Below are 12,302 nucleotides of genomic sequence, written 5' to 3' on the forward strand. Positions count from 1 at the left end.
CACACACACACACACACACACACACACACACACACACACACTCAGTGTAGTTATTGAACTGCTGAATGAACACAGCAGGGAGCTAAAACCAAAGTGGAAGTGAGAGTTTACCCAGCTACAGGGTAGCCAAGTTTCATTTCATTTCATTTCATTTCATTTCATTTCATTTCATTTCTAAGAGCTAAGCCAAAACGAGTCACATGCTTCTCTAGGAACATTTTCAGCAGTGTTTAAAGTCTCTGATTGTGCTGAGTCTTCCAAAAAAGTCGACATATCCTTTAATGTGCTTTGCTCTAACTTACAGGTGCCTTCCATGGCATCATTACCAGCCAAATCTTAATGGCCGTGCAGTGCCATCTCCCCTTCACCGAGTGGGTAGGATCACCCATGTGACTAATCTGGGAAGAAGACAGAAGAAGGAGCAGCCAAGAAAGGGGGCTGTGGGGAGAGGGGCCAAGGCTGCAGCAGGCAAGACAAGCTTGACACCGAACAAGCATTTTAAAGCAATAGGCATGTTCACACAATCTGCAGTCACACAGTGTTCTACTGTGCCACAATCATTTGTTTTCTAACCCCAATTATTTCAACATAATTTGGTTTTATATCCAATCCTGTTCTAAACTCTGTACAACAATCTAGTCTTATATCCCATTTATCACTGCAACTACCCTTGTTGGAGGTGTACAATATTTTTACACTCATCTTAACAGGCTAAGAGAGGGAGCTGAGATGAAAATCGTACCCGTGCCATTATTGATGAATTCCTCCTCTTCTCTTGGGTCTCTGTTGTTGTCTTTCCCACATTTGCAAATAGAATCAGTCCTGCAGAAATTACTTGTGAGGAAATGCATCAGCTAAAAGGGTTTAAGATGATGATCTTTATTTTTGTAAAACGTAATATCCTTCCAAGTCAATTCAGTTCAGTTCTCAGGCCCAGGTCTCAAAATGGGGAATTGTGCAAAAGGGGGGCAGGCGTCTCAATGGAGATGTTTCATTTTGATTTCCCCTCCCCTCACTTTCTTTCAGGTGCACAATGATACCACAACAGGGCAGGCGGTCACCATGGAGCTGTTCCTCACCTTCCAGCTGGTCCTGTGCATTTTCGCCTCCACGGATGACCGCAGGAATGACAATGTGGGATCCCCGGCCTTGTCCATCGGTTTCTCCGTTGCCCTGGGCCACCTTCTCGGGGTGCGTATCTCAATGGCATTGCTTGACTGCGTCCAGACAAACACATACTATAATTCAGGAAATATGGTATAAGCCTAGTGTTTGAAAAAGTGGGGTGGATGCACCATTTCTAACTTCCCATGGCTGGAAGATCAGTGGGGAATGCTGAAGTTAGGGCTTTAAGAAATATTTACCAGCTCCAACATTTCCATGAGCTGGTAAATATTTCTTAGACAAGTCAATTTGGCGGGGCAGAATTTTCTCTGGAAAACTTCTTCAATTTTGCACATACGCCATCTATTTTAAAAATCCTGTTCTGCACAACAGTTCCTTCTAGTATTTCAAGGCCACCCCCAGCTGCTTTTTTCATCTTTCTAAATTAATTGCCTAGCACATCCTAACCTATCCAAGATCACACCATGGACAGGATGATGTCATAAATTGGTGCTCCATCAGACGTAGCTGTTCCATGACAGCAATGGGGACAAGTGAGGACAATTTATGCCAACATTTTCACAAGGCATGCCCAAAAGAAGGCACCCAGCTAATAAGTTGTAGGCATTTTTCATAGTACTGCCAGAAAACGACCCCTTGAAAGCATTTCGGACCAACCCTGGTTAATAGCTTTATTTTATTTACTCACACTAAAGCTTATAGTTGTTCTGCTTTGTCAAATAGAAAAAATGATCCATAGAAAACTGAAAAGGTGAGTGGAATGTTAGGAAAGGGAAAGGGAAACTTCCTTGGTGCGATGAAGTGTCTGTAAAAAAACCCCCCACTAGTTTTAACAGAAGCAGAAGCAGCTTCTATCTGAAGGACCTGATGCTTAATTTCCAGAGGCAGGGGCTTCAGTGACACAGTGAGCCAGTATCTGCAAAGCAGTAAAACAAATTGAGTTCTTCCAGTATATCCTCATTCTTAACCAGTTGCCAACTTTCATTCTTCATTGGCTGGAACTGTGGGGCCTCTTGAATGTTCTTTGCTGAGCCAGGTCAGCTCAATTCCTGGAAGTCCTGCCAACAGGAAAAGGCTCCTCTCTCCTCCAGAGAATTATTCTCCTTTCACCCTTGCCTTTCATCTTTCCCCTTTTTGATGTTCTTTGCAACTGGCCTTGATTGCTTTCTTCCAAGTATTTGCCTCTGCTAGAGATGAACAATTTTTTCAGTTTGACTTTCCCCTAGATTTGGGGGGGTGGGGGAATTCTGTATATAAATAACTTTACAGATTTGGGAAATTTCTTACCCTAAGCCAACAGAAACGAGATCATCACCCACCCACTACAGCCAGTTTCACCCAGTATAGCTAACTTCCTAGCATGAAGAGGGACATGACTGTTACAGATGAGGAACTTGTCAGAAAAGGGTTGGTTACCCTAATTCATCGCTGGCAGGACTTAATGTACAGGGGTTCAAAACCTGTCTTTTGAGGGAAACCATTATTTTTATTATTATTATTATTATTATTATTATTATTATAACATTTCTATGCCGCCCCTTGCCGAAACCTCGGGGCGGCTTACAACATGATAAAATACATTGAAATACAATAGTACATAATAAATTACCATTAAATATAAAAATACAAAAAATACATTGATTTACAAATATAAAATTAAAATTATCAGTATAAAATAAAAATATAGGAGGAGAAAGAGAAGGAAGAAGAAGTTGCCCTGGCCAGATCATATGTTTTAACAATTGAAATGATGTTTAAATAAAAAGGTCTTTACCTGGCGCCGAAAAACCAGTAACGACGGTGCCAGGCGGACCTCTTTGGGGAGTGAATTCCATAGGTTGGGCGCCACCCTGCAAGACCCTGACTGGATGAATTTGTCAGTTTCCATTTTTAACATCTCAAGTCAGGGAGGATGCATGGCAGATTCATACCAGTTCCTTTTAGACTGAGACTGACATTCTAGATAGAACCCAGTCCATACAATCCAGAGCTCGCACTGTGATATGGGAACCAAAAAGGGGGAAAGCATTCATATGCTTGAAAAATATGCATGATGTACTTTTGGCAAATATGCAGAAGTATGTTATAAACAGTGGTAGAACAACGTATATGTTTCAAATATGAGCACAAAAGATGGAAAAATATGAAAAAATAGACACAAATTCTCATGAGAACAGGGGGAAATGTGCTTCTTTTGGTTTTGGCTTTTGCTCTGTGAATGGATTGGAAATGGAAACATCTCCAAGATTGTGTTCAAGTCTATATTCAATCCAATAGGGAAATCCTGACAAAAAATGAACTGAAACTAATTTCTTCTACATCTGTAACCAGCACCAAGTTTGAAAGGAACAATTATTGAGAAAAATGGTATTGAATCCATTTGCTTCAGGCCATTCTCCTGAAGCAAAATTCTGACTCACTCGTTCCTATTTGCTCCTTGGGGAAGAAACACTGGAACACACTCAGAAAGTCTCCCTACTCGTGGCTGCTTTAAAGGAAAATAAAAATGTCAGAAGATCTGACCAAAGGTATATATTCACTCCAGGAGCTCAGGCCAGTGTACACAGGCTACCCACCTGTTTTATCCTCACAACAGCCCTGCGAAGTAGGTAAGGCTAGGTGACGTGCTCAAAGACACCCTGTGAAAGTTATGGCCAGGTAGGGATTTGGTGCTCCACTAGGACTGCTTCCATCGTCCCATTGTTTGGTCTTTAAAAGCAAACCTTTGAAAAGGTCCTGGAACAGCAATCCTACAAAATCCAAGCCTTCATCAGCATCACACTTGTGGGGTGAGTTCTTTAGGGCCACATAGCCCGCTGAAGCCACCCTTCAGCGTTACTGGCCTAGAGGGGCATGTGTGGAAGGTCCCGCCGGAGGGGCCCTGCCTGTGTGTTGTGGGAAGGACCCAGGAAACAGCGTGTCCACGGCCCTTCTGCCCCGTTTACGAGAGTGCTGACGCCACCCGCAGCATGCCTGAGGGCCAGGGAGTTCCTGCTGGAACGGAATACGCTGCAGTTGCAGGGAGTCCTTGCTCATGCCGCAGGCTGCCAAGGATGATGGGGAAAGCGCTGGCCAATGAGTGCTAGGCCCATAGCACGTGTGCCATCCTGGGTGTGAACACACAGCCCCAGTGTGTCAAGGGGTGATGCTTCAGGTTCCCAGTTCTGCTTATGGGCGCTGCTGCCCAGGGGAATGGGGACAACGGGTTCGCAGCAGGGCCCCTGCTCAGGACAAGGCTGAGAGGGAATGTACAGCAGTGCTGTGGATACTCTGGCACCACTCGTAAGAGTTACACATCTTCAGATCAGTCCTCCATCGATTTCCTGTGTGGACACGAAACTTTAAGCCCGTGTCCATTCCATCCAACGTCAACATGATTCTGCCATTTTCAAAAAAATCCTGCAAAACCTCACAATTATTTTTATATACAGATGATTTTGTATGCCTCTGTTAATTTTACTTTTAACTCATGTTCTCATTTATATCCTCTTTTTTTCCCTCCAAGGAGACTAAGGAGGCATGCATGGTTTTCTTCCTCCTCTCCCCTCTCACCACCACACCAGGTTGACTCTTTCTCTAAGGCATGCCTTCCTCCTTGTATCTTTCCTAATATATACAGCTTTCATTGCTTCTTTCTCTGGCACATGATTTTTGGTATGTGACTTTTGAGCCACAAACTGCAGGTTTGTTTTTGTGGGGATAAGCTTGAGAGCAGGAGGAAGTGTTGAGTTCTTTGAAAATAAAGAAAAGGTAGGATAAAACTCTCATAAAAAAGTATGCAATCCAAAAGATAAGTGTGTTATCCTTTGATCCACATCTTGGCCCAGAGGCCAATATGGTCAACTCACTTTAAAATGTGAACTGGCTCGCTTTAAAATGCAGACCAAATGAAATTCTACAGCCACCCTAGTAATAACTAGTGTGATATTATCAGTGCAGGCCAAAACCCAAGTGAGCTGTAGCTTTAACATGCATGCCAGGTACACAGGGCAATTTTACTGCTTACAATTCAAAGGTCCAGCATCTGGCTGCTAACGGGTATTTCTGAAGGATGATTGTAGGTGGAAGAAATAGGGGGTCTCTCTGTTCCCCCACCCCATATGCAACCTCCTATCCCACTCAAGGGCCCCTGCCATGAGGTCCTTCTTCTGAAATGCTCACCCTGGTCCCACCACCAAGACTTGCAGCTTTGCCCAGCTGAGCTTTCCATCCCTCAAGGTCCATGCACTCCATCTTCCACCTGCAACACGCCCCGTGCTTTGTCCTGTTCAACATGCCCCAAGCTTTGTCCTTGACTATCTTCAAAAAATGATGGACCACAGCTCTGCGAACATAAGGTGGCAGCTTCAGTCGGTGTGTTCCTGACCTCCAGAAGCATTCTGTGCACTCACAGGATATTTTTCTTGCAATATTTTTACCCTGCAGTACAGAATCATCTCCCTTCCCACAGAATCTCTGTGTCAAACAGTGCAGCACAACTGTGAGCGAACGCAACAGGCACGTCAGGCTGCCTTTAACCCACCCGCCCCACGAAGCAACCTGATTGTCAGGGGAGAAAGTGAGTGACGTGTGTTCCATGTGTTCAGAGCGGAAAGTCGTAGCTCTGGGGTCAGAAAAATGGCTTTGAAAATGGAGCTCCTGCTGTTGGCTTGGGGCACATTCCTAAGTTGTACTGAATACATACTGTGCTTGCTGCCATTTACGTATGGCAGTAACCACGTTCCATTGCGCCAATAGAGGCAGACTAGGCCCTTTCTGACACGGGGATTCACCTGCCTGCAGAAAGCCCAAGAGGTGCCGTGGCATCGAAGTCTGCAAACATGGTCCCGGTGTGTTGCCTTTGTGTCTGTGATGCTCTCCCCTCCTTAAACTCAGCAAGTCGCCCCCCACTTGAATGTAGCATTTCAGCCAGGACTCTTAAACCCATAATGATTCAAGCACTTCCTTCCCACCCCAGATCTATTACACGGGCTGCTCCATGAATCCCGCTCGATCATTCGGTCCTGCTGTGATTGTGGGCGACTTCGACAGCCACTGGGTAAGCAAGACTCCAGTCAGTTCGCGCGCTCCACCCGTTCCAAAACTGTTTCTCTCTCTCTGTTTTGAACGCCCTCTTCCTGATGCCAAGGAGCATTGCCTGCCTCCCACATACAATTCCACACTCCTGCAGACTCCTATTTGCCCGCTGCAGGATGCCTTCTTTCACCTTCCCGTCCTGAACATACTTTAAATTGGTTCAAGGTGTGTGGGAAGCATTTCCCAAAAACATATGAACAGCTGACCATCCAGGGCTGGTGTCAACCGTGGGCACGGTTGGGCCCCTGCCAAGCCCCATACTCCAGCAGAACCCCATAGATCTCCTCCTCCTCCTCCTCCTCCTCCTCCTCCTCCTCCTCCTCCTCCTCCTCCTGTCCACAGCAACCTGCTTGCTCTCCTGCCTCTTGCTCCGGCCCAGGTGATGATTCTGGTGATGAGGAGGAGCAGGAGATGCCCGGGCTCCTTGCTCCCTGGCCCGCTCTGCTTGGCATGCAAAGGAGCAGCGGCAATGATGGGCAAGAGGCTGAGGAGCACGAGCAGCTGGGGACAGTGGTGGAGAGAAGGTGGGCTCCTAAGAGCAGGGCGTCCTTCTGATGGTCCCACAAAACCTGGGACCGGCACCGTGATCACCGCTTCTACCCTCGACCTCCTGCAGGGAGCACCAGAAGGCTACCCCGCACGCCTCCACGGATCCTGCATTCCCTTGGACACTGGGCCAGGCCACGGATGCATCTCCATAAAAGGGGAAATGCTTCCCCCAAAGGGAGGGCACATTTGCAGAAAACTTGCATATGTGTCGCTGTGTAGCAATGCCCACTTCCAAATAATGCCTCAAGCCAAGGGGAAGTGTCATTTGTCCTAAGGGGGAAGCCTGGAACCAGGTGGCCGGTGTGTCTGGCTGCTCAGTCGGCTGCACCCCAGCCCTCCGGCCCAGGCCCCAAAGGCTCCTTCATGCGGATCCCCTCCAGCCTGAGCGCCATTCGCATGAATTCTCCTCCACGCTGGGTTCTTCTGCTCTCTGGTCTTGCCTGCATTTCTGCAACAGCCTTTACATGTAAGTGCACTGCAGGCAAGGTGTGCCTACCCCCATTCGGAGAGGCTCACGTTTAAGCTTCCCACTTCCCTGAGCCTGGGCCTCTTTGGGCTCAGTTCTGAGTAGTCCTGCATAGCAACACTCCAAGAGGGACCCAGGCAAGGGAAAGAACAAAGTTTGGAAAACAGAAGCCCAGTCAATTCCAAATGCAGAGGAACGGGTTTCAGACCCTGGGACCTTCCTGGGTAAAAAAGGGGGCCACTGGAGCCTCTGAAGACCAGCATAAAGCATGCCCAGAGAGCTGCTCCGGCCATGTGGCCCAGTCGGAGCCTTGGATCTGGAGGCCTGAGGGCATTTCAGTGCTTAATCGGAGAGTCATATTATGTGGAGGAGGGAGCTGCCAGTTGGAAGAAAGACGAAGTGACTGGTTGGCAGCAACTGTGGAGGGGAGCCGGAGACGCTCGTTGCCCTCCTGGTTGCAAGAGGAAGCAGCGTGAGCAGTTTGTGCTTCCTGACTTGGCGCCTGAAGAAAGCCCCACCCGGTTCCAGGCAGCATCTGTATGGGCTCTTCAGATCCTGCTCTGAGCCAGCTTTAGGGCAGTTGGATCTCGCTGGATCTGCATTTTGCTTTTTTGCATTAGTGTGTGATTTTTCCGTATGTTTGGAGATGACTTAACATTTATGTTCAGTGAAGTGCAAGAATGAAGGCAGAAAATCTCTTTGGCAGATAGCCATGAATTCTTTAATTTCCCGTACTCTGGACCCAAAAGCAGACATCTTAGACATATACTGTGTTGGTCTGTGGGATTTTTAATAATATCGCAATCAGATCTGAAATCAGGGTCAGTGATGAAGCATTGTTTGCTTTTGCAGAAAAGCATGGGATCCATTTCTAAACAGTCATCTGGCCTGGGGAAAATGGGAATTATAATCCAGCACAGCTGGAGGGCACCAGGTTGGGGATGACTGAAATAGTGGGTGCCTTCAAATAAAGAACTAAGCTATGTACAGGAGGGTACCTGGCCATCCAAGATAGCAGGAGTGCACGGTAGGTCTCTGATCAGCCACTGTTTAGATCCTAGACAGGGGTAAGGCAAGCAGAAGGGATTACAGGTAAAAAGAGGGAGTGGGAGAGCTGAATCCAGAAGCCCAAAGGAGGAGTGAGCACAAGATAAGTTGGAGAGAAGCTGAAGAGGTGCAACTTGGGAGGTGTAGCAGCCAAGCCCAAGGGGAAGGCAAGATGGAGAAGCATGAAAAGGCCTAGAGAGGCAAAACTGGAGTAAAAATGGCTGCACAGGATTGCTACACGTGGCCAAGAGGGCAGAATATACTGAGCCACGTGTTGAAGGGATATAACCAACAGTACCTTATGTCCAGAGGCCTTACAGTAACCCTGAATTCTGCAATGGCATCCATATCTCCTGCCCCCAATACAGTTGTTGCAAAACGGTGAAAAATCCCATCACCACCTTGCGCTCGAACTGTGAGGCTTTGTTTGAGAAAGCTTCCCACTTTATCTCAGCTGCCTTTTCTCTCCCCAGGTCTTCTGGCTGGGCCCAGTGGCTGGAGGAGTGGTGGCTTCCTTGCTCTACCACTATGCTCTCTTCCCCCATACAAAGACCCTCTCGGAGAGACTAGCCATCTTCAAGGGCTACGAGCCAGAGGAAGACTGGGAGGAGCGCGAGGTTCGCAGGAGGCAGTCCATGGAGCTTCACTCCCCACAGAGCCTGCCCCGAGGAGTGATGGAGAAAGTCTAGACCTGCACTACGGACCGAGGACAAGAGCAGGCCTCAGCTAGCCGTATTCTCAGGCATTGTCTCTGAGTCAAGCACATGCTGCAATTGCACAGTACCCACTGAGCTCCCAGCTCCATCCCCGGGAGCAGGACGTTTATCTGTCAAAGATTTAGCCCTTCAGCTCAAGTTAGAAAAGATGCACCTTTAGCTCTGAAAACCTCTGAAAGAGCTTTCGAGCCTGTTTACAGTGAACAGAACCCTTGCGTGGCACCATTTTAGCCTCTGAAGGAGCTATTCCAGTGAGCTTCAGCTTGCTTCCCTATCCACTTATCTAAAATTCCTGTGAATCTCTAGAATCCTGGCCATGGGGCAGAAGTCAAAGCAATCTATGTGTAGATGAGAAACAACCCCTGAGGGAAGAGCAGCCACAACTTTTGAAGGCCTGACACTGGCAAGCAAATTCATGGAAATGCACCTGTGCATTCCCCAGATCCCAATCACATCAGTTCAGTTGCAAGCAGCCTTTATTCCACCTTACTTCAGAGTCAGGCCAGGCTGCAAATCCTAAATGCACTCACTAGGCAGAAAGCTTCCCCAGGCAAGTCTTCCATAAATCAGCTGGGTGATTTTGTGTCTCAGCCAAGTTCTTGCGGGGTGCTGGCAGGTCCCTGGTTGTCACTTTATACCACTGATGTGAAATGCAAGAAGATATTGTGAACAAAAAGCCTTTGGGTGCACAAGCATTCTTTTTGGACAAACCGTATTGGGAGAAGATGATACCAACCAATCAAAGGAATAATCAGTGTTTTCAAGGGGTGTTTGTAACTAACCTGAGTTTGCCCTTCTATTGCAGATTTAATTAACTTCTTCCTCTTTGCTATCCTAAGTGCCACTTAGGCAAATTGTGGGATGGCACGTATTTGCACAGATGAAATGAAGGACTTGCCCTGGCTGGGTTGTGCCTTGGTCTCCTTGCACATCTCAGATTTCTTTTTAGAGCCATGACAAATGGTATAACTAATGGACAGGAGTTCTAGTCCTGTATAAGTTCTTTATCATCACTGACGACAGCTGTTTTTTTCAGAGCTCAGTAGGAAACCCTGTTGCTTTTGACACTTTCTGAATGATGGGAAGTGGTGTGTCCTTTGTCCTTGATAAATTGGGGGTACTTTATGATCTACAATGTTTTAATGTTACAATATGATTTACAATGTTTTAAAACTTTTACTGCATCTTACATTTGGCAGAATATTCGTAGCATAAAGACACAGTTCTTCCCAGCTACCTAATGCAACCAAATCTTCTGACAATGGTGAAGAGGGTGGACTGAATCAGTATCTGTTGAATTAAGATGAAGATGAAAACATTAAAGAAAAGGTCTTTCCACACTACGGATGGGGGAGAAATGCTTTGGGTTCATATTTTAATTTGAAGTTATCCAAGTTTCCACTGTTGAACAGTTTGAAACTGATTGAAACTCCATAATCAAAATCAATGTTGAGAAGTGAACTCTGAGGTGCAAGTTTTCACATTTTGATTTTTTTGCCAAATGTTGAATTTGTTTGAAACAGAATTTTGGTTCTCATTGTTGTTATTTCTTGTCTTGAGGGTCAGTGAAGGAAAAGTGCATTGTTACATACGTGTGCAAATAGCACAAATATTTATCACAACAGTTTTCATACAAAACTCTGACATACCCTATTTTCAGGTTTAGGAAGGACAAAAAAAAGCAAAAGGCCTTGATGAAAATGAGAGAGAGAGAGAGAGAGGACAGCCTGATTGATTGATACCGCATACAGCCTAAGGCAGTCCAAAAGGCAGTGAAAAGTGACCATGGGTTGCTTCTCTTTTTAAGCTGCAGGGATAATCCTTTTTAGTTTAACACAAGTAGAATCATGCACACCTTCATTCCCCTGAGCTGGTAAATGCATGTTAAAATGAGTCACTGTTCTGAGCAGCAACTAGATCTTTTGTCGGGTGAGAGCAAAGAAGAAAAGAGCCCACCCTTGTCTGGAGCAGAGCAAGCATTCAGCCTGGAACTCCAGCCCAGGCTTGCATTCAAGGACCCCAGGCAGGGCGGCTTCCCCTTCCCAGGCAAATGCAGCCTGGCCTAAAAAGTCAACAGCCGTGCAGGCAAGAGCAGCCCGCACTCCAGCATGAATAAAGGCTCTTTGTGGCCTTGCAGAGCAATATGATGGAATGATAAACAGATCTCTGCTCCAGGCTGGCTCTGTGACCTTGGAGACATCAGTGACGGACAGATCCTTCTGAGCCGCTCTACCCTCCAACTGCGGGGAGCATTAGAGGGGGATGCAATGACCGCGTCACATTGGAAATGGCAAGTTGAGCCAGGACATCTTTCTGATGCAGCAGCACTGGTGGGAAGGGCCAGTGTTGACAGAGACCCTGTAGTGGCATCACGCAAAAACCCAGAAGCGAATAGAAAAGGGATGGCATGGCAGAAAAGGAAGCAGGACTGAGCAAGAGACAGCTATACAGCACAGCTGGGTCAGCACCACCCACACACACAATCTGGTATTTAGTAGGCTTTTACAGGGCAGTAAGAACAAGTGTTGGATCCTTCTAGACCAGCCTTCCGCAACCTGGGTCCTCCCAGATGTTCTACCATTCTCACCCACCCTGACAGCTTGGGAGTTGCAACCCAAAACATCCAGAGCAGCCCAGACTGAGGAAGGCTACAGCGGACCCACTTTCCACTTCCCCGAGGAAGCTCACCCAGAAGCAGTGCCTGTTTGAGCATCCTCGTGGCTAGTGCCTACGGCTGGACCTGCCCCCGGCTCCCACAGCTGCCCCTCCAGCCCCTTGAAGAGGCAGAGCAGAGTGAGGCGGCCTGGCTGAATTGGGGGTGGGGTGAGGGGGGGGGAGCCTGTCCCCAGAATTGGGTGGGGGGCCTTCCATGAGTCAGGTCCTTCTTCCTGCAGGGGACAGATCCAAGGAATTCCTTCATCTAATCCTGTTTTGAAGCCCCATCAGTGAGTGAGTGGATGCTGTCCCAGCTCAAGCCAGTGATGGCTCGATAGCAAAGCATGCACCGTATGAATGGCATTTGTGTTCTTATATATCTAATTTACCCTGTTTATATACTGCTCTGCACCTAAACAGATGGAATGATGATCAATAGGAATGAAGGGGATAAAAACACAATAGCCAAAGTTCTCAAAGAACAGAAGGCCAATAAGAGGCCAGGCTGGTCAACGAGGAAGGTTCATGGACACTGAAAAGTCTTCAGCATGCCCTAGACGCAAAGCGATGTCTGACCTGCCTGTTCTCCAGAGCCGCCAATGCCTGCCTGGCCTCCAGAGGGAGGGAGTCCCGCAGAGAGGAAGCAACCTCATGGAGGAAACCACACT

The 12,302-nt window shown here is 47.2% G+C and overlaps 1 protein-coding gene across 1 annotated transcript in view; it reads left to right on the forward strand.

Annotated features, from left to right (window-relative positions):
* Positions 1 to 8,952, forward strand: part of AQP2 (aquaporin 2) — a 14,624-nt gene extending 5,672 nt beyond the window's left edge. Inside the window, exons 2-4 of the mRNA XM_044443170.1 lie at positions 1,027 to 1,191; positions 6,083 to 6,163; positions 8,737 to 8,952. Coding sequence (XP_044299105.1) covers positions 1,027 to 1,191; positions 6,083 to 6,163; positions 8,737 to 8,952 — 462 coding nt within the window. The remainder of the gene's footprint in view (positions 1 to 1,026; positions 1,192 to 6,082; positions 6,164 to 8,736) is intronic.
* The last annotated feature ends 3,350 nt before the right edge of the window (positions 8,953 to 12,302 follow it).

The sequence above is a fragment of the Varanus komodoensis genome, unplaced genomic scaffold (assembly GCF_004798865.1).
Source record: "Varanus komodoensis strain SLA01 unplaced genomic scaffold, ASM479886v1 scaffold41, whole genome shotgun sequence".
NCBI classification, from domain to species: Eukaryota; Metazoa; Chordata; class Lepidosauria; order Squamata; family Varanidae; genus Varanus; species Varanus komodoensis.